This window comes from Ochlerotatus camptorhynchus, unplaced genomic scaffold (genome assembly GCF_037179485.1).
Source record: "Ochlerotatus camptorhynchus isolate MF236.1 unplaced genomic scaffold, CSIRO-AGI_Acam_v1.1 ptg000330l, whole genome shotgun sequence".
NCBI classification, from domain to species: domain Eukaryota; kingdom Metazoa; phylum Arthropoda; class Insecta; order Diptera; family Culicidae; genus Ochlerotatus; species Ochlerotatus camptorhynchus.
The window spans coordinates 3,898,617-3,921,575 of NW_027040818.1; the positions used below are offsets into that span (position 1 = coordinate 3,898,617).

General features: G+C 39.3%; 1 protein-coding gene across 2 annotated transcripts in view; it reads right to left on the reverse strand.

Moving 5' to 3' along the window:
• Nucleotides 1-2,344: 2,344 nt before the first annotated feature.
• The window catches only part of LOC135708336 (serine/threonine-protein phosphatase 4 regulatory subunit 1-like), a 529,117-nt gene continuing 508,502 nt past the window's right edge, over nt 2,345-22,959 (reverse strand). For both annotated transcript variants that reach the window (XM_065230381.1, XM_065230380.1), the window contains 5 exons: nt 10,000-11,480; nt 9,489-9,936; nt 9,300-9,422; nt 9,100-9,235; nt 2,345-4,066 (listed from right to left, as the gene is read on the reverse strand). In XM_065230381.1, coding sequence (XP_065086453.1) covers nt 3,648-4,066; nt 9,100-9,235; nt 9,300-9,422; nt 9,489-9,936; nt 10,000-11,480 — 2,607 coding nt within the window. In that variant the 3' untranslated portion in view covers nt 2,345-3,647. The remainder of the gene's footprint in view (nt 4,067-9,099; nt 9,236-9,299; nt 9,423-9,488; nt 9,937-9,999; nt 11,481-22,959) is intronic.

Below are 22,959 nucleotides of genomic sequence, written 5' to 3' on the forward strand. Positions count from 1 at the left end.
CGAGCTCCATCGACGGTGTCACCAGAAGCCGATATCGACAGAAATTCGGGAACGTAAGTGGAGGTGGGTTGGCCACACTCTACGGAAGAGCGGAAATGAAATCTGCAAACAAGCGCTGGATTGGAATCCAGCCGGACATCGCAGCAGAGGCAGACCCAGGGGCTCATGGCGGCGAAGCCTAAACAAGGAGATTAAGCAAGTCGACCGGAATTTGACCTGGGCCCAGGTCAAGGCGAAAGCAAACAATCGCCCAGGCTGGAGATCTTTCACGTTGGCCCTTTGCGCCAGGGATGGCGCTCAGGACACTTAAGTAAGTAAGTTGGGCTCACTCACCAACACACTCACATAAGCAAGCAAAGCAGCTTCAAAACGAGCACAGCTGAGTGTCGTGATTGTCGGGAATCGAGACGGTTTTATGACAGGTGTGCAGGAACTCACAGTCTCCCAGTGTTGGTGAGTTCTTTGCCGTTAATGTTCACGAAAAGTTCACTATTTTGCTATACAGAAATTCAAAACAAAAATTTTATCTGCGGATTTGAACAGTTTTTGACCTGTTTCATACTACCGGAAGGTGTATGCTGGTCACAAATGCCGTGCCAAACTGATTTCCTACTCAATTAATCAATCTTTGATGTGAAATTCGCTAATAAACACGAGGCGCATTTCTTATAGCAAACATGCCATAACAAAATGGGCATGGTTCATTTAAGTAAACAAACTAACACTTCTTCCGACTGTTACACCTATGTATTAGCCGTCTCGGTCGGGAATGACCAGATCGGTGATGGATCACAACCGAAGACGACATTCACCAGTTGCTTTTTACTTCTTTCGTCAACTTGATGGATGGTCATGGAGAGAGCTTCGACGAGCATATTGATGGGAATGTACAAAGCGTTACTACCATCAGTTGTTTGACGATCGTGATTGTGATAGGTCACAACTCTGGTCTTCGTATCCACAAGACGGTTAGCGGTATCTGCCGAACATCAGAACCTTCATTCTTCGTTTCAAAACCGCTACTGCCTTCACAAATTTACGATCAAATTTCTCGAAGATCCACTTTCCTATCGTGGCTGACGCCAGATTAGACTCTCCCGCCGATTCGGTCACCACCAAAAAGGGCCCTGAGAAGTTCGTTTGATGCCGGCGCCGGTGGTGTAATGGTAAGCGTGACTGCTTTCTAACACCCCAATGGGTCTGGGTTCAATCCCTGCCGAGGTCGGTGGGATTTTTCTGAGGCATAAAAATCTCTGGTCACGTCTTCCTTCGGAAGGGAATTAAAGCCGTTGGTCCCGGCCCATGTGTGTTGAATGGGTGCGATATCCTACTCAGGTGTGGGAGCTGCCTTCCTGCACATTCAATTGCCGTCAATGGATGGCAATCGATGTCCGTCGGTGATTGGCACTAGATTGCGGAACAGAGACCGACGTTAAATAAAGGAAAGAAGAAGTTCGTTTGATAGTATCGCTTGCGCAGTTTTCCATAATCCAGCGTACAAAAGCGTCCTGAGCCAAATTTAAATCGACTGCTTGAAAATAGAATAGATAACCGGCTCAATACATCTGTAGCTCACCAAAGTTCGTTAGAAATTCTCAATAAAAATATCGTTGTGCTCAGAAAACGAAGCTCTTTAGATGATGTATGAAAACCGATATGTTCTTCCACATTAATCAACCCAACTCCTTGGGAATTTTAATCAGCATTCCCTAAATATTTTCCCATTGGAATCCTTTTTTTATGGTCACATCAACACTCGTGTGTCATTTGTGATTTACATGCCAGTTCTCTTGGAATGCATGTCAGGAGTTCATGTCAGTATTTTCATGGATTTGTAGTCAGAAATCTCTTGAAATGATCATTTGAATTCTCCTCAGAATTCCTTTGATATTCTACTCAGAATTTCTTTTGAGATACACCTGAGCTTCTCCTATTAATCCCAATGGAATGTATTCACTTTATAATCAACATGAACCTAGGTTCTTTTACTCATAACACCTTTGAAATTATCCATAGAATTAACCTGAAGTTCTCCTAGCAAATCCCATGGAATTCTTTTCAGAGTAACCTGGAAATTGATCACGAAATTCCTTCAATTATGCCCATGGATTAAACACCATTTGAATTAGGTAATTCGTGCTTGGTGACCACGCAACTGGAGCTGAGTTGCACCGTCGATTTTCATCAGCAGAATTGTAAAAGTTCGATTGCGATAATCTTCAATATGATACAAAGGAACCGATTTGGCTCAACTTGGTTCTGGTTCTGCCATCCGCCCTTATTCCCGTGTCATCGATCATGGAAACATTGTCATCATCAACTAAAACGGAAAACCGCAATCCTGTATTTTCTAATTCGCTTTTATTGTTCTACGGTTGAACGTTTTTCAGAACGACATCTTTCTAAAATGGTGCCTCTGCTGTCTATAAAATGTACAAAAAAAATACCAATAATCATTCATTACTGGGCGGGGGAGGGGTACATTTGTTTTTTTCTCCGCTTTTGAACTGAACTACATAACATTTCTCGCATAACATTTGAAAAGGGCCAATCCTCGTTGATCGATTCTCTTCATCGACTTTCTCATCGGTTTACCAAGGCAACCTAAACGAATTTCAACACACTGAATGGTAAATTCATTTGCAGTTGGGTTATTCGAGAAAAAGAAAATCGATGAAGAGAATCGATTAACAATGATAGGTTCATTTCTCGTGTTGCGTGAGATTTGTCTGTTTGTTTGTTTTTTAGTCTCGCTGTTGTTTAGTTGCAGGTTGTTTTTTAGGCATCGAACTTGTTCGGCACGCATCCGGGTTCTTCCTCAACCGGTTCTCAACTGACTCAACAGGGTTGCTGAAGTTGTTGATTTTGTTCTGTACCATTACATTCAATATTTGTTTAAACATGTTTGCCCTATAAGTGAAGTCTTTTCAATTGCATCGCTTTGAATAGTTCATTGCTGCATTCCGCGTGATTAATATCTATTGGATACTGCTTAACGCTGCGTTGAATATAATTGAGAACTAAACTTTGTAAATCGATTATTTATACTGTCTGTAATCATTATTCTGAGGGTGTGTGCTTTTCTTCTTCTTCTTCTATATAACTTTGTATGTATTTTATGTGCATTTTGTAAATATTAAACGAGAAAAAATAAAGAATGAACCTAGCAGTCTCTATAATAACGGGAGTGGTAGTACCATACGAAACACAGACTCTCGTAATCTCCTGCAACGAGTGATGCTTGCACTTTTTCAACAACTTATTTTTAGCTAAATCTCAAGGTTGTACTTTTGCTTATGGACAAAAAGAAATGTTATATTTTTTTTTTTAAACTTGGTGCACAATAATTGTTGTAAAATAGTTTCCACTTAATTTGGACTCACACACACACACACAGGTTTTCCTATACAATTTCTAAGCTACCCACCTGGAGCCGAAGAAAATTACTCACTGACAAGGTTGCCGTTTCTTGATTGCGGGTACAACAATCAAGCGTTTGATCGTTACAAAATAAAAGAGGAAAACACTACAATTGCAACTAGAATAAAATAGCAAACGAATTTAGGTGGATGATAAATTTGTCCCTTCGTTAATAAGTGCCTAAACAATGGATAGCTAGTAGCGATGCCACTTGGTGGTAGCCAAGCTCAAAACTCGTACTCCTGCTGCTGGCTGCCATCAAAGTACCACGTATCGTTGCTCAGGGTGGGAAATTCGGATTGCTGATGCTGTTGTTGTTGCTGCTGTTGATGCTGTTGATGTTGTTGATGCTGCTGCTGTTGCAGCTGTTGATCCGAATCGCCTAGCAGGGAGGACGATGCCGCGTGGGCTGACGCCACCGACGGTGGAGGTGATAGCGACGATGTTGAGGAAGTCGACGAAGTTGAAGCCGTATCGATGGTGGAGGCATTGGCGGTGGTCTCCGGTGCACCGGCGGCGATGGAGTCCTCCTCCGGGTTGAGGTAGCCATCGGTGTGGCCACGAACGTCCCGGTCTGGATCGGCCCGCAGCTTGGTCAGCGTCTGCTCGATGGCGTCCGCGTCCGGGCAGGTTGGCGAGAAACTCGCTGCAAGTTGGAGTGGATGGTTGGTGGTTATTCGGGATGTTTTTGAAACTTGGAATATTTGAGCTTTGGATGGCGTTCAACAGATAGATTTCTTCCTAGATGTTCAGGAAGTTACCTGTGCATAAAGCATTATGGTTTATCGGCGAAAGAGAGCGAGGAAGTCAAGCAAGCTTTTTGGAAGCATGTTCTGCGTAACCATTTTCTGCACCTTGACATAGCATTTCGAGACTTAATTAGAATGATTTTGAAAATTTATTGAAAATGCTCAAGGAAGAGCGCATTTCAGGAAAGTTTCCAGAAATTCACAAAAGTTACCTCAGTGAGGGGAAGTTTGTTTTCAGAACTTCAGGGAAGTTAGTTCCTAGAACTTCAGGAAAATAATTAGGGAAGGTCTCTTCTTGTTTTACTTTATTACGTCCCCACTGGTACTTTACACCGTTCCTCATCGTAGTGTTCTTTGAGCACTTTCACAGTTGCTAATTGAGATATTTCTAAGCCTGTACCATTTTTACATTAGTTCAATCTTACTCAGGGAAGTCGAGAAATTTTCTTATCGGAAAAAAAATCTTAGACCGGACCGGGAATCGAACCTAGACGTCTCCAGCATGGTTTTGCTTTATAGCTGCACATTTACCAACCCTAAGGGAGACCCCAGGGAAGGTAGTTTCAAAAAAACCAGGGAAGTTAGTTCCCAGAGCATTACGGAAGTTAGTTCCCTTTTCTGAACTTCAGGGAAATTAGATCCCAGAATTTCAGGGAAGATGGTTCCAAGAACTTCAGGGAAGATGGTTCCGAGAGCTTCAGGGAAATAAGAACTCAAATCTTGAATAAAGCTAGTTCTCACAATGTCAGGGCTGTCAGTTCCCAGAACTTCAGGGAAGAAAGTTCCCTGTTAATTCAAGGGAGTTAGTTCGCAGAACATCAGGACAATTTGTTTCCCGAAATTCTGAGAAACTAATTCTTAGAACATCAGGGAAGTCAGTTCTCAGTGCTTCATGAAAACTTGTTCCCAGAAATTCAGAGAAGATAGATCCAATGACTTCAGGGAAGTAAGTTCTCAGAACGTCAGGGAAGTAAGTTCTCAGAACCTCAGGGAAGCAGTTTGAGAGAAGTTAATAAGGGGCTGTTCATTAACTACGTGGACAGTTTTTAGGGATTCTTGCCCCCTCCCCCTGCGTAAACATTTTTTTTAAATTTGTATGGATCATAGATATCCCCCCTTCTTCTAAGCTGTCTACGTGGTTAATGAACAACCCCTTATCAGCCCTTCAGTTAGTTTCCAGAACTTCAGGGAAGTTAGTTTTCAGAACTGCAGGGCCGATAGTTCCAAGAGCATCTGGAAACTTAGTTCAGAGAACTTCAAGGACGTCAGTTCTCGGAACTGCAGGATGATTAGATCCCAGCACTTCAGGGAAATCAGTTTCCAAACAATCATAGGGGATACAGGGAAAGTTGTTCCCAGAACTTTAGAGAAGTCAGCATTCAAAAATTCAGGGGAGTTAGTTCTCAGAAATTCACGCAAGTTAGTTATCAGAGCTTTAGTTAGTTCACAAAACTTCAGGAAGGTTAGTTTTCAGAACTGCAGGGCCGATAGTTCCAAGAGCATCTGGAAACTTAATTCCCAGAGCATCAGGGAAGTCAGTTCTCAGAACATCATGGAAGTTAGTTCCCAAAACTTAAGGAAGTTATTTCATATAACTTCAGGGAAGTCTGTTCCCAGAAATTCAAGGACGTTCGCTCTAAGAACTTCAGGGAAGATAGATCCCAGAACTTTAAGGAAGTCAGTTTCAAGACGTTCAGACTAGTGTGTTTCTAAAACTTCAGGGTGCTAAAGCTGTTGGTCCCCGGTTCATGAGTTGATGGGTCGATAGGTAGGGTCCAGGTGTGGGAGCTGCCTTCCTGGCACGTCGGTAGCATTGGTGCTCAGCACGGAAAACAAGATCGACGGAAAAAACAAACCAAAGGAAAAAAAATAAAAAAATAAAACTTCAGGGAAGTCAGTTCCCAGACCTTCAGAGAAATTAGGTTCCAGAATTTCAGGGAAACTTCAGGAACTAGAATGTCATGGAAGTCAGTTCGCAGAAAACCAAGGGAACTAATTCTTATAACATCAGGGAAGTTAGATCTCAGAGTTTCAAGAAAATCAATTCCCAGAACTTCAGAGAAGTTAGATTCCAAACCTTCGAGACAGCTAGAGCTCAGAACTTCAGAGAAGTAAGTTCCCAGTACTTTAGGGAAATTAATTTCCAGATCTTCAGAGAAGCTAATTCCCAGAACTTCAGGGAACTTCATTCCAAGAACATCTGGGAAGTCAGTTCTCAGAGCATCAAGGGTTCTCAGAACATCATGGAAGTTATTTCACAGAATTTCAGGGAAGCTAGATCTCAGAACGTCAGGGATGTCAGTTCCTAAAATTTTAAAGACTTTCATTCCAAGAACTTCAGGGAAGATAGTTCCCACAGCTTTAAGGAAGTAATTTCCAAGAAGTTCAGGCAAGCTTGTTTTTAAAACTTCAGGGTTGTCAGTTTCTAGACCATCAAGGAAATCAGTACCCATAACTTCAGGGTAGTTAGTTCCCAGAATTTCAGGGAAGTTAATTTCCAAAACTTGAGGGAAGTCAGTTTTCAGAACATCAGGACAGTTAGTTCTCGGACATTCAGGGAAACTAACTCTAAGAAATCCAGGGAAGTTAGTTCACAGAGATTCAGAAGAATCAGTTCCTAGAACTTCAGGAAAGTAATTCCCAAACTTTCAGGGAACTTAGAACTTTAGAAGCATTTAGTGCCCAGAACTTTAGGGAAGTTAGTTCCCAAATCTTCAGAAAATTTAGTTCTCAGGAAGTTTGTTTTCAGAAATTCAGAGAAGTTAGTTCCCAGTGCTTTAAAGAGGTTAGTTCCAAGAACATTAAGTTTACAAAGCTCCAGGAAAGTTAGTTCCATAAACTTCATAGTGCTCGGCACTACAGGTAAATTAGTTCCCAAAATTTGAGGGAAGTCAGTTCTCATAACATCAGGACAGTTAGTTCCCAGAAATTCAGGGAAACTAAATCTTAGAACATCAAGGAAGTTAGTTTTCATAGATTCAGAAAAATAAGTTCCCAGAACTTCAGGGAAGTTAGTTCCCAGAAGTTCAGGGAAGCTAGATCTTAGAAATTTAGTGGAATTTAGAGCCCAGAACTTCAGGGAAGTTAGTTTCCAAATCTTCAGGGGAGTTCATTCCTAGATATTCAGAAAAATTTAGTTCTCAGAACCTCAGGGAAGTTAGTTCCAAGAACATTAAGTTCTCAAAACTCCAGGAAAGTTAGTTCCAAAAACTTCATGGGAGTTCATTACAAGATATTCAGAAAATTTTGTTCTCAGAAATTCAGGGAAGTTAGTTCCCAGTGCTTTAGAGAGGTTAGTTCCAAGAACATTAAGTTAGTAAGCCCTCAAAGCTCCAAGAAAGTTAGTTCGCAGCACTTGAGGGAAATTAGTTTTCAAAATCAGAAAAATTAGTTCCCAGAACTTCAGAGAAGTTAGTTCCCAAATCTTCAAGGAAGCTAGATCTTAGAACTTTAGTGGAAGTTACTGCCTAAATCTTCAGAGAAGATAGTTTCAATAACTTCATGGAAATTAGTCTTCAGATCAGGAGCGTTGTTTCCAGAAATTCAGGGAAATTAGTTCCCAGTGCTTTAGAGAGGTTACTTCCAAGAACATTAGGTTAGTAAGTTCTCAAAGCTCCAAGAAAGTTAGTTCTCAGCACTTCAGGGAAATTAATTCTCATAACTTCTGAGACGTATGTTCTCAGAACTTCAGGGAAGATAGTTCTCAGGAAAGGACTTCAGGAATGTTTTCAGAATTTCAACGGAGTTCCCAGATCTCCAACAGGGATCCCAAAACTGCATCGGAGTTTCGATAAGATTGAAGTTTACAAAACTTTTTCGCAATTTCGATAGCAAGGATGTTCAACGAATTACATGAAGTTAGCAAGGCTCAATGGAAGTTCCCGGAGTTTCCCTGTAGTACACAGACCTTTCCTAAAGTTCACCAAACTTCCCTAAAGTGCGTAGAACTTCTTTGTTTACAGAACATCTTTGAAGTGTGCAGCACGTCCCAGAATTTCATAGCCCTCCCTGAAGCTCACAGGTGGCGAAGCTCAAAAAGTGTACCAAAAGTTGTTGTTCAATGATTTTTGAAATTTTTTAAGTGTACTGCATTTTTCATAAGAATTAATTTAAAATATTAAAAAAAAATATTTTGCAGAGGCTCATTTTTTGTAATTTAAGTATTAAATACTTTTTATGACATTTTATCAAAAATTACTTGAAATTTTTCCTACTACTTTGTCTCAGACGTTAGTTCGATTGGAAGTGACATTTTCGAGTTATGATTTGTTGAAAAATATCGAATACGTCATTTTGTTACGTCATCAAGTTTTTTGTGAGATTCAAAATGGTCGAATTTTAGCTCAAATGTGAATGATTGACCATAAAAACAATTATGCAAAGTTTCAGACAAATCGAAGAAGGTCGCATAAGATCGATTCGGCATTTGGCGTGGTCATATGGCAGTGTAGTGTGGAAGAAAAATTGTCCAGAACACAATCCGGGATGTCGGTCAAATTTTAAGTCGATATCGATTTTGGGCTCATGTCGGACGAATGTCGAGTTAATGTCGGATCACAGTTGGCATAAGGTCTGGTAGAATTCTTGTTGGTGTCGAGTTGGTCCGGCTTTTCTGTCAGACTGTCAACCAGAGCTCCGAGATGGGTTTTTAACAGAGTTGATAATAGAAGAGTTGCGCAGAGTGAAGCTTGTAACACTGATGTCGATCAATGGGCATTTTTTTTATAGTGGTAACCTTTGCTTTTGTTTACACCTCGGATGACTTCACCTGGGTTGTGAGGGGTTTTAGATTTTACCACCGCTTGGAAATTGACACTAGGGCACCCAATTTTTTTTATTTCAGATGTTCGCCGAAATATCGCCGAATTTAACATTTTTAAAATTACAACATAATAAGATAAATTTCCGTTGCTTAACCAACGATACCTACCATGCGGCAGAATGATGTCCTTGAGGCACTTGGCTACTTGTATTCTAACGTTCGGCACCGAATCGTTGACCAGCATGAGGATGTTCTTGAGCACGTGCTTCCGGAACGTTTCCACCTCGACGCTCTCCAACTCAAGCTGTAAAGTTGGCAAGAACCATACGTTAGGAGATTTGAATTGAAGGAAGAAAAATGCAACTTACAATCTTCCCCGCCGCGATGATGTACGTCTGCCGACGCCTCCAGTTCGAGCTGTGAGCAAAGTTTTCCGAAAAGAATTTGAACACGGAGTCATTCTTCTGGAACTCCCGGGAACATTCCACAAACTGTTAGGCAGACAAAAGTGGACATTAGCTTTGAAAATTTTTGGCTCTAGAAATTAAGCATCTTACCGCATCGACGCCCGCCTTCCGCACAAAGTCGTACTTGTCGATCATCAGGCGCATTGCAAGCCCGGTCAGGTACAGGAGGCAGTTCTCTTTCCGAATCTTGGCGTGCATCGGAACCAGCTGTACGATCTGCCTGGCGACGGCCTCTCTGAAGCGCCAGTTCATCATATTCAACGGCGGCTGCAGACACAGACTCAACCGGTCCATCAGCGTTTCGTGCTCGCAGCCATCGACCACCTTGAGGAACTCGGCCAGCGTGTTTACCACTTCGATTTTGATCTCGTCCGAATCCATCAGGAACTCGGTGTACGGTGCCACCAGGTCCCGGGTCGCTTGCTCCCGGCCAATGATCAGCGATATTTTGCTAATCGATGCTGCCATCGTTCGACGGACCGTGTTCTGGATGTCGTTGCACAGCGCGAAGAAGTGACTGCTCAGAATGGGCCAGAATCTGTTGAACAAAAATGCTTAGTAAAATTTCTCAAATACTACCAGGGAAAGCAGGCGGACTTACTTTTCACCAAAGGTCAACACGATCGCCGGGAAATTGTACGCACACTCGAAGCACAGCTCCTTGTTGATATTTTTCATGTGTACAAAGTCTTCCAGCAGGTTCCACTCCACTTCCTCATTTTGCCATTTGATGATGTTCTTGAGTCGTTCGCTTTCCTTCCCGATGGCGAGTGCGGCCACACCAGAGGTCACCATGTCCAGCTGTTGATGGAACGATCCTGCCGATTGCTGCTGCTTCGATCGGCTTAAATCCGTACAGTATCGGTCCATCTCCGAATCCATTCGTTCCGGTTCGGAGTTGTTGTTGATGCTTCCGTAGGACGAGTCGCTATCATTGGTGGGGTCATTTTCCTGAGCCACTACGGTGGTGGAGCTGGCAGCTGTCGAGGTCTTTTCCGTTGCCGAGACACTCAGCTTGGAGTTGTTATTCTTGCTGTCCTCCTGGGTTTCCACCAGTTCGGTCGTTGCAGTCGGGGTAGCAGCCGACGGGGAAGTTGCATTGTTATTGCTTATATCAGAACGTTTGGCGATATCGGTCCCCTTGCTGGTGGAGGATTCTTCATCGACAAAGTCTACATCAAGTGGCAGCTCCGGGCTAATGTACCAAAATTGGTGCGAATTGAAGCTCTGATCCACCGAATCGTCGTCGGAAGAGGCTTCTTCGAACTGACCTTGGGCGGAAGGTTTCTTCTTCTCATCGCTGTCAGACACCGGTGCATTGCCGCTACTGCTGTCTCCAGCAGTATTATCGCCAACACCCCCGCTACTAGCGCCTCCTGCATCCCCTCCTACGGCATCCAATGCTTCGAGATCATTCATTTTCATTTTCAAAGTAAGCGCCGAATAGTCGTCATCATCCGGACCCCATCCGCCGTGGTAGTCGTCCGAATCACTTCCCCGGCCCGTCCCACCGCTTCCTTGTTTGGCAAATGCGTCGACAAAGTTGTTCTTCATCGGTGAGCAGTACCTCAGGAAGCGATTCAGCGGATTCTTTTCGTCATAGTTCCGTGTTCCTCGGTGCAGCTGCACCGGCGGAGGCGAGCACAGCGAAGTCGACGACAGGGACTTTCTCACGTAGTATTTGTAGGAGAAGTCGGAAATTTTCGAAATACCTCCGTCGTCCGAGTTGGAACCGGTGGACGAAAGCCGTTGCGAGCGGCGGTCCGCGTAGACGATCGAGTACAGGTACACCTCGACGTTGATCATGTCGTCGCCACGTGCCCTCCACGGTTCCTCGTTGGATTTCACCAGCGAGAGCAGGGCGTACCGTTGGATCGAGTCCTTGAAGCGTTTTTCGTAGCACTCGAAGTTCTTCAGCAGCACATCGACCGACGGTTGGTTACCGTACGTCACCCGGCGGGTGTCCAGGTGGTGGAATCCCAGCTGATCGGCCGCATTGGTCAGCGTTAGCTCCAGATTGCTGTTGTACGCCAGGCCCAGCACCCGCAGCTGGGTGAATGTGGTGAGGAATTGACCGAGGTTCTGGAAGAAGCAGAAAAGGGGAAGGGGATTTTTTTCAGTTATGTGGTGCGGTTGAATGTTAGGTAAGCCTATGGGTTATCAACAGTTGCCCCCTCGTGGCGAATGCAAGAACTATCCGATGGGATAGTGGGTTTTTAAAAATTCCTCCACGGTGAGGTATGGGAGAGAATCCGATGACCATTCGTTTTCCACCATTCGTTTTCAATATTTGACGAAGTTACACAACACTCCAAAGTTGACGAAACATTTGCCTATCCTAGATATTTTGTACTTGTTGCTTGTTTTAACGGTTTTCTCAGTAATAGACTTACTCTTATGATTTCAATTTAATCTACCCGACGTTTCGGTCATGGATTTTGGTCTTTTTCAAGGCTTATCGTAATTCGAGTAAATTAATGACTGAGAAAGCCGTTAAGTTAAAACAAGCAATTCCTTCCAACCCCAATCGTCATCATCACTCATTTAATAAGGAAAGTGTGGAACTTTACAAGAGTTCAAAGATATTTAAGGGTAAGTTCTGAGAACTTCAGAACAGTTCCATGAACTTCACGAAAATTTTGTGATTTTAGATGAAGATCTAAGAACTTCATGACAGGCCCATTATCTTCTAAACAATTTTAGATATTTTACAAGGACTTCAAGAGACTCCAGAAAAATTCAGAGAGGGCGGGGGGGGGGGGTCGTTAACTGTAGTGAAGATCAAAAGCTTCAGGGCAGTTCCATTAAATTCAGCAACAGGAGTTTTACAGAAGTTGCCAAAACTTAATTTGAGTTTAATGATCTTGTTCAGTCCGCAACGCAACGAACTGAGTAAGGAGAAGATTTGCAGCATTAGCCACGCCTTGATAATGAACATCACCAGCAGCTCGATGACGAGAGAGCGAACAACGACAACAAGAAAGGTATAAAAAAGGACGGCTACCTGTCCGCGAGGTGCAGTTGCGTGACGACCACCCGAGTAAGCAGTAGCAACATAGGAACAGAATAGGAAAGAAGAAGGTGAGCCGAGAACGGCTGAAGAAAAAACGATTGTATCAAGAAGAAGACAATATAAGATGGAGTGAAAATTAAAGTGTGTGTGTGTGCTCCTTTGTCTCCAGCCGAAAGTCCCTCGTTCCACCAAGCTGTAGAATTTGTGTGCAGCCCTTTTCATGGCTATGAAAGAGTTGTTAGAACATCCGCATTGATTGGTTGGTAGGTGACTGCAATGAAGGCAGTTCCTGGTTGATTGGGAATCAACAACGCTTGGTTAGATTCCACTTGGAGAATCAGCATCGCTTCTCTCCGCTGCATGAAGGCAGCTTTGGTTTGACAGCAGTTTTTACAGTCCACTGCAATACGACGCAACAGATCTTAAGGGACGTTACGTGAAATTTCTGGCATTTCCGAGAACTTCCATGTTCCATGAAAAGCAGCCATTATATAAAAGCGAAAAAGAAGACTGGCAACTTTTCCTGAATTCAATGGGCATATACAGTACCGCTGCGCTTGAGATAAGGTGGAAGCAACGCATAGTAAAATTAGCAAATACGCAAACCTCTCTGCCAAGGTTGGATTCTTTGCTATCAAATTCGTCCGTAGAATTTACCATTTTGAGCGGTAGATGACGCGATTGTACCTGTCTCATACACTCAAGAAATAAATCACATTTCCAATGGAATATATCCATTAGAATTTCACATAACTTTCATGTGGTCTCATAATTGGGAATCGCACTACAAAATCACACGAACCTTATGTTTCCAATGAAATTTATGTGATTTATCACATAGAATTCATGTGATCATATGAATTCTATGTGAATTTTAGATAAGAATAATTAATTTTGTTTTTGGAAAAATATCATGTGCGTTCATAATGGAAACTATATGAAAACTTTTTTCGGTGTAGCATTCGTATGAGCAAACGGAAGAGTTGCCAGTCTTCTTGATATGTTGTTTTCGGTAAAATATATCAAAAGAAAATGTTATCCCTAATAAAAATAACCATAAGAAAGAGCTTAACGACGTGTTCGGAATATCATCCAAACTATTTGTTGGATAGTTCGACCGTACGGGCTACCGTTCGTTTATGGTATTTGTTTATTAGGGATGTTCAAGACATTTCTAAAAATCAATTTGTAGCATTTTGGGGTCCAGCCATCATATTTTCAAAGCCCCAGAATTTACTGAGAGTAAGAGTATGTTTTAAGGTTACAAGACCGAACGCTTTCGAACTGAATAGGCCATTTGACAAAATTGTAAACAGTGATAGATTCAACTAACAAGTTGTTACCTTGATTTTAAATTAGATCCAGGGAAAATTTTGGAGACCACGAAGCAAGAAAATATGTTAAAACTCCGTAGTCTGTACCAACTAATATTAACCATAAAAATATTTTGGGTTTAGGAAAATTTACAAGATTCTGAGACTTTGACATTTGTTTACACACTTAGATTATTTTACCGAAATCTGTGAAATTTCACCGAAATCTCAACAGCTGAACGTTCGGTAAACAGGTCGGTGATTTTTCACAGATTTCCTGTAATTTTTCACAGATATTCGGTGAAAAATTACAGGAAATCTGTGAAAAATCACCGAACTGTTTACCGAAAGTTCAGCTGTTTAGATTTCGGTGAAATAATCTTAGTGTGTAGAGTTTTAAACAATGATTTTTTTAAAACTATTTGCGGCTTATAAAAATCCGACTGACGAATGAAAAACAGAATTGGAAATGTTTTCATCAATTTTGGACTGGGAAAAATATACAAAATGCGAGATTAAAAAAAAAAATAATAGTCTTTGCTAAATTTTCAATGGAGCTCTGCTCTGAAGCGCATACCTATGAAATTTCGAGGAAAATTTCAAAATAATTTGTGTTAATTTCGAAGAAATGCTGGAAAAGATTCTTAGAAAATTCTAGGAAAAAATCTTAGGAGCTCTGATCAGAATTCCAGGATAATGTTGAGATAAAGTCCTAAGAAATTCGGAAATGAACTGCAAGGAAGATCTGAATTGAATTCCTAGATGATTCTGGGGCGAGTTTATGGGAGAATAGCATGAGGGATTCATCATCACAGGATGTTACTGGAGATCGCATAAACGGAGGATGAGATTTAACGAGATGCGGTTCGATGCAAGAAAATGGACAAAGAAAAATGTGGAGAGTGTTACTGAGCGAAATGAATCATGTAGAAACAAATAGGTTACCGACTTTACTCGAACCACGAACGTTACGATTATCAGACCTGTGCTTTCACCACTGCTCTCTTTATGCTTCAGAATATGGATAGACTAAAAGCGAATAAGAAGCGCTCATTTCCTCTCATACTCGATTTCGTATGCTTTTTCTGTTGGACGGGAATTGGAGAGAATCGTGGCAAGTTGGTTCTACAATGTTATAAATAAAACGCATGTCAAATGCTTGCTTCAATACTCGAAAGCGTAGATAGAACACAAAATAAAAAAAATAAAAAATCATTGCATCATCTGCAAGGTAATCTTATATCATTTTTTGCGGTATTCGTTGCGGAAATGCAACGAACATTCAATGTAATAAAATTTTTGATTTGCGTGAAGGTGAATTTTACAGAGGATTCCACGAGAATTCTAATGAGAGTTCAAAAATAATTATAAGCAAAATTTATAGAGTGAATATAGTTTCAAAAAAATTCTGAGGAAAAATCAGAAATGAACTTCAAGCAAATATGAAGGGAATCATATTCTATGAAACAACGAAAAAATCAAAAGGGAATTCCAAAGGATTTCTGAAGAGATTTTTGAGAACAAAAGAAAATTTTGAGAAAAATTTCAAAGGAATCTATTTCTCATAAAAGTTGCACAGAAATTTTAACAAGGATTGCAAGGAAATTCTTAGAAGAGTTTCAAGGACATTCCAAAGTTGTTATTTTCACGGTTCACTGGACGTTCACATTTTTGCTAGAATTCGGCCATCTTAATCTCGAAAAAATATGCTTCAAAATGGAGTATTCGAGATTTTTCAATAAATCATAACTCGAAATCGTAACTTCCAATCGAAATGACGCCCGAGACAAAGTTGTAACAGAAAATTATTCCTTTTCAGAAAAAAATACACTTTAAACAAAATCAAGTAATTTTGGGGAAAAATCAAAATACAGTTGTTTTCGATAAAACTAGCAGCGCATGCCGATTTTCATACAAAATGGTCAATTTTGACAGAAAGTAACTTTGTTAACTTATGATCAATTGAGCTGAAACGTTCGCTAACGAACTACAAATATGTTCAATTTTACGATTACAAAATATTAAATTCTACGGTTTTGGTAAATTTTTGAGTACTCATAATTTTACACATTTCAAAATTTTGTATTTTTCAAAAGTTTTTTTTAAGAATCAAAAATCGGTAAGGACGTTTTGAAATATTTAGGATTTTTTTTGACGTAGGATTACGTCTTTCAACACCATATTGGAGGAGCAATTTAAAAAAAAAAACCAAAATTAACCGCATTACGAAAAGTGGTCAGGATTTGACCACATATGACTCTGTCAGTAACGGATGGATTTTAATTCTAAACAAGCCAATCGATTAGAAATTTTGCTACAAATCTGCTTTATTGAACATTTTATTTGTTTTCGATAGGTCACTATTGAAAATTACACAAATGTCCAACTGTTGCAATAGTGATCAAAATTATCACCGATTGCCTGCAAACAGTGCATTCCCTAACACAGATTTCATAATCGAATTCGATCCTGTCTCCCTGGACGGTACTTATTCAATCACCGTATGTGGTGGTGTCCGGTCAGTCGTCAGCAGCAGCAGTGCTTTCGCAAACAGCTAGCTACAACCTACATGAGCGTCCATTCACCGAAGAAGGAGGAAGAAGTCTCACCGCTACTGATCGGGATCCATCTTCGTTAGTCGCTCGTCACCCTCGTTCCAGATAACATACAGCTCGCCATCCTCATTCGTGTTGAACACCCTAATATCTCAGCATTACTCAACCATCACGACAAAACGGTCCTTTTCAGGACCACCATAAATTTGATAAAGTGTATTTGTTGGACATTTATCAAGGTCATCAATCGGATGTCAGTTCCCACATGTTTAAATCTAACATACCATGTATTTTTAAGGCAACATTGGCGGTGCAATTTCAAAAACCAAAAGTCGGTCGCGGCATGAAAGTGGTCTGATTTTAATCCAGAGATGATGGATTTTAATTCTGAACACGCAAATCGATTGGAAATTTTGCTACGAATCTGCTTAAATCACTTTTAATTTTAAACAGGTCACTGTTGACAATTGCACAAATGTCTAACTTTTGCAATGGGGATCAAAATTATCACCGAATGCCTGCAAACAGCGCTTTCCCTAACACAGATTTCAAAATCGAATTCCATCCGGCCTCACTGAACGGTGCTTATTCAATCACCGTGTGTGGTGGTGTCCGGTCGGTCGTCAGCAGCAGCAGCATTGAACATTGTACACAACGAAAGGCTGCCCGCAAGCAGCGAGCTGCAGCCCTCATGAGCGTTCATTCACCGAAGAAGGAGGAAGAAGCCTTACCTCTACAGATCGAGATACATCTTCATGAGTCGCTGTGGGCCATCTATGCCAAGCGCGTCACTCTCGTTCCAAACAACATACAGCTCGCCATCCGCATTCGTGTTGAACACCCTAATATCTCAGCATTACTCAACCATCATGACAAAACGGTCCTTTTCAGGACCACCATAAATTTGATAAAGAGTATTTTTTGGACATTTGTCAAGGTCATCAATCGGATGTCAGTTCCCATATGTTTAAATCTAGCACTGCGACCCACTTCGAGCAATTTTATAAACTCACAATCCCTACCCATCCTGAGCATTTGTCATGCTCCTTTAAAATAAAACAAATAATGGTTTACCGATCCCATATATTTGTGTCGAAAAATTAATATTTCTAGATAGAGCTGGAATTAGGGCCTAACAGCTTTTGTAAACAATGACTTCTCTTAATGATTTCTAGAAATTCAAGACTCGCCCACGGAAACCAACATCCTCATCGGGTAGGGAAAGACTTCCCCTATCCGATGAGGAAGTTGGTTTCCGTGGGCGAGTCTTGAATTTCTGGAAATCATCAAGAGAAGTCATTGTTTACAAAAGCTGTTAGGCCCTAATTCCAGCTCTATCTAGATTTATTTATTATACAGTGAACCAGGAGTTCAGGAAAACCGGGGAAAAGGCACGAATTCGATATCGCCGGAAAAAACCGGGAAAAGCCCGTGAATTTCGATGACAAACCCGGGAAAAATAAGATTCTGAACCTTTAAATAATTGCAAGACCCTGTTTCAGGATACAGTCACTTTTTGAACTAAATATTATGAGATTTTGAATTCTGCAGATAACAGCAATGTTTTTCAGAGAAAAATACCAATAGATCTTTTTTAAGAACTCTAAGAGAAACTTCACCAGAACTCCAAGTCATTTGTGGGACGTCAGACGTTCAGAGTAGAATATTTAGGTAGTTCTTTGGGAAAGTTCATGACGATTGTGAAGCGAATTCCAGGTCCATTTCAAATGAATATTCAAAATAAGTTCTTTGAAGAATTGTGATGACAATTCGAAGGAAATTCTTAGAAAATTTAAAGATAATATCAAGTGGATTCTAAAGAGAGTTTCAAGGATCTCACGATAAATATCAAGGGAATAGAAATTTGAGGGAACTATTCCAAAGGAATTCTGATATGAGTTTTATGAGAATTCCGAGTTTAATTCCAAGAGCATCTCGAGGAGACTTCCAAGCAAATTTTCAGAAGAATTTAGCGGAGACCTCCAAGATAATTATGAACACAATTGTATGACAATTCTGAGAAGAATTGCATGAAAATTGTGAGGAATATTCAGACTAATTCTAAATAGAATGTAATGTAAGGAAGTTTTAGTAAGTTTTTTTTCGAAGCGAATCTTAGGATGAATGCTTTGATTTTTTTCTGAAATGTTGTATAGACATTTTCAAGGGTCTCTCGGAGAGAATCTCAAATTAATTTTAGAGAAACTCTGAAAAAAGCTCTGTGATAGGAAATGATTCTAAAGAAAATTTGAGAACATTTCATAAAAATTTTTGAGCGAACTTTTGTCAATATTGTTAAAACATCGAAAATGACTTCTTGATAAGAAGCTAACGATTTTTTCCAAACAAATTGGTATTTCCCGGTTGTGAAATATACATTTAAATTAAACAAATATTCGATTGAGCCAAAAAGATCACTAATCTAAATGGGTTATAGTTTAGAAAGCAGAAATTTCCCTGGCTCAAAACAACCGGGAAAATCACCGAAATTCCGGGAAAACCCGGCGAAATTACAAATTGGGATTTGCTGGTCACCATGATTATGCCTAATGAAAATTTTATTTTTGTTTTATGTCACCGAAAATTTGAAAATTTAGCTCTTTTTAAAATCGTTTTCCACTCTACACTTTATCCTCAAAGTACACGAAATATTTTATTAGGGGAAACGCACCAGTATTGGCCATGTTCCTATTTTGGCCACCTTTTGATGAAATCTCACGTTTTATACAATTTTGAGATGTTCAGTTGCGTTCAGTTTGTTGATACAAACCATATTCAACGGTGTACGTAAACATTTCGACCACAAAATGCACGAATATTCTAATTTAATCGGTTTTCTGAGGTGTGGCCAAAATAGGAACCTATGGCCAATACTGGTGCACTTCCCCTATTATTAATTTATGAATTCATCATTAAATTAGTTACTTATACGATTTTTTTTTTGTTTAATATTTGCCCCTCCTTGACCAATTTGAGTGATGTCGGACATACAATGAAATTATTATTTACATCATCCTTATGCCTTATAAGGTAATCAAATAATAATAACAAGGCAAATGTTGACCATTTTGAGACAATCAATTTTAAAGACCTCGGATATATAAAGTTTTGAAGCACCTCAAATTTTTATAGCTCTTGGAGCTACACAACTTTTCTAGTTAGCGGTCGAAGAAAAAATCTCATTATTCTGGAACGAGGAATTTTCGAGAAATTTTCTAAGATGGAAAGATCGTGAATGCGCACGGCAAATTAATCTGACTCATATTTGAGTCAAGTTCACTTAAATTCGCAAAAACGTAGGTCGTAAATCTTTACTCAAAGATGCGTAAATGTCACTCATATATGAAAAAAATATCATTCAAATATCAGTGATATTTTTTTTTTTAATTTGAACAAAAATTTACTCAAATGCGAAGCTGGTAATGAGTCACTTTTTAGTGACTTGGTCACTTTTTTCAAGCCAGTCACTAAAAAGTCTCATTTTTTAAGGTCAAGTCACTAAAGTCACTTTTTCTTGTAATCAGTCACTATTTTCAACTATTTTAGCGTGGATTTATTTCAATCTTCTTTTCCTTTATTTAATGTCGGTCTCTGTTCCGCAATCTAGTGCCAATCACCGACGGACATCGATTGCCATCCATTGACGGCAATCGAATGTGCAGGAAGGCAGCTTACACACCTGCGTGGGATATCGCACCCATTCAACACACATGGGCCGGGACCAACGGCTTTACTTCCCTTCCGAAGGAAGACGTGACCAGACATTTTTATGCCTCAGAAAAATCCCACCGACCTCGGCTGGGATTGAACCCAGACCCATTGGGGTGTTAGAAAGCAGTCACGCTTACCACTACACCACCGGCACCGGCAATTTATTTCAATATTGATCATTATTTGCTTTGTGACGTTTAATCGTCTTTCTCTATCTACAAGTTGTCTACTCATTTTTCTAAATAAAATTTTCTGAGTTTTCCAGGTTTTCCCAGAACTTTAACGGATACATTCAAGGCAATAAGAAAGCTTTCTTTAAAATGCGCTCAAAATATGCTTTTTCTGGAAGATCAACAGTAATTAACCCAAGCGTTTTTAAGACATGGCAATCAGTTTTAAAGAAACAAGTTTGTAATCAAATCCAATGAATGTTGAACTTAATTTTTCACTGTTCACAGTTTAAAAAAAAAACGTACTTAATTTGAGTAAGTCCAAAATCTAAAAACATTCAATGTCTTGTAGTTTCGTATTGAATTAAAAAGTTCATGATATTGAAAATTTCCAAAGTGCCTGAATTAAGGAAAACATCAAATGATTTATTTCAAGTTCGTAATTAACTTTATGAAATATTAGAGATCTTCATTGCAGTCCCATTAAGTTCACAACAATTGTAGGAACTTTGAAGAAGTTCTGAGGAATGAAAGGAAATTCTGAGAATTTCAGTATAGCTCCATAAACAAACTGCGGGAACATAAGGGAAGTTAACACACTGAAATTATGGGGAACTTACTGGAAGCTTTAAGATCCTCAAATCGGTTCTTTTAACATTCTAAAATTTTCAGAAACTTTTATGAAGTTCCTAGAATTTCAGAGCACATCACAGGTGTTGAGCAAACTTGAGAAATATAGAAACCTTGAGAGGTATTGTGCAAATTTAAAAAAAAATCTAAGCACCTCAGAAAAGCTAGATCTAGAGATCGTTGGGGAATTTCAGTTCTTAAGAGCAGTTCCCATGACTTTAGTTCAGACTTTTTAGAGCAGATTAAATGTCTATAATCGTAAATTTAGGAAAATTTAGAACCCTTAGGATGTTCCGAGAATTTCAGGGAAGTACAGAGACCATCAGATAATTTATGAAAACTTCATAAATATTTCAGGAATTTCACAGAAGTCCAAGTTCAATAGAATGGAGAGCTTTAGGGAAGCTTCGAGAACATCCAGACAGATCAGAGAATCAAAGGCAGTTCAAATAATTTAAAGAAAATTCAACAAAGCTCCGATAGAACTTCTGGAACGTGATAAAAATTATATGAACATCCGGAAAACGTGAGAGTATTTTAAGGGTGTTATATCATGGAAATATCAAGAACTTTAAAAAATACAAAAGTTTAGCTAAGTTGATTAGAGAATATCAACGAAGGTTCCATTCATTTAAAAAAAAATGCGAGAACTTTTAGCAAGCAGCGATAAATATCTTCAAGAAATTACAGAGAACTTAGAACTTAGATAGTTTCATAATATTCAGCGAAGTTCCGAGTACTTCGAAGACGATCAAATAGCTTCAGAATATCCCATTAACTTAAGCAAATTTGCAGCGACTTACAAGGAATTCCGTATTCGAAGAATTCTATGATTGATCTAAAAACGTCAGGGGATTTTAAATATATAATATATATCAGAAAATTTGCCGGACCAACAAATTTAGAGAACTTTAGGTAAGCATAGTTCAGGGAAAATAAGTGAGCGTTTTTAAATGGTTAGAATACTTAAGGAAAATTACAAATTTCAAGGCAAATCAATTAATTTCAGTAAAGTTGCGGGTTGTTAAAAAATGCTGATAAATAATATTATATTATATTATAATAATATTATAATATTATCTCTAGGTTGCCCTGAATTTATCATAAATTCAGGGCAACCTAGAGAACTTTAAAGAAATTCGTTTAGGCAGTTTTAATAACACCCGGAAAGTCTAGACTATTGAAGAAGTTTTAAATTAGTGTTGATAATTTAATGGAAGTTTCATGAACTTCAGAAAAATCATGAGAACTTAAGTGAAAATCATAAAACTATACTAATTATTTCATTCTAATTCCATGAAAATTGCGGCAGCACAAAAGTTGCAGAAATTTAGAAAAACTTCGAAAACTTCACAGAAGGACAGTGGTATTCAGAAACATTTCGAGAACTTCATAGGAAATAAAAAAAAACGAATTCAATTTTCTTTAAGTTTTTATCGGAATTACCTTGAAATGCTCCACAATAAGACACCCTTTGGAAAGATTATCAAAATATTCATTGAATTCATTTCAGATTTCCTTTTGAATCTCACTCCTTCCCTTGGAATTCTACTCACATTGAAAGTCTCCTAAGAATTCATTGGCATTTCTACTCACAATTTCTTTAGATTTCTTCTCATAATTTGTTTGTAAAACTCTCCTGAATTTATTTTCCAAATTCCAATGAAGATGTCCTGGAGTTATTCTCAGATTTAATTGTAATCCTTCTTTTAGTATTTTCAAAAAAAAAATCCAAGGACTTATGCTCCGAATTTATTTTCTCCCACGCACTTTATGAAATTATTCTCAGAATGCCCTTGGAATTTTCCTTTGAAGTTCACAGGAGATGTGCTGCTCAGAAATTCCTAAGAGTTTTCAATAAAATTTATTTTTAATTCAATTCAGGGTCACTTTTTAGTCACTATTTTCACAACTATGAGTCACTATTTAGTCACTTATTTCTTTAACATGGTCACTAAAATCAGTATTTTTGACAGCAGTGATGGCTACCAGCCCTGCAAATGCGAATTTTAGTGAACGGGACTCACATATAAGTCAGATTTATTTGACGTGTAGAATATTTTGCATGCGTCTCGGACTTAACATCTGAAAATCGAAAAAAAAATGAAAGATTCCGGGATAAATTTTAGAAATGTTGGACCAATTCATCAATGCTGGGATTTAAGCATC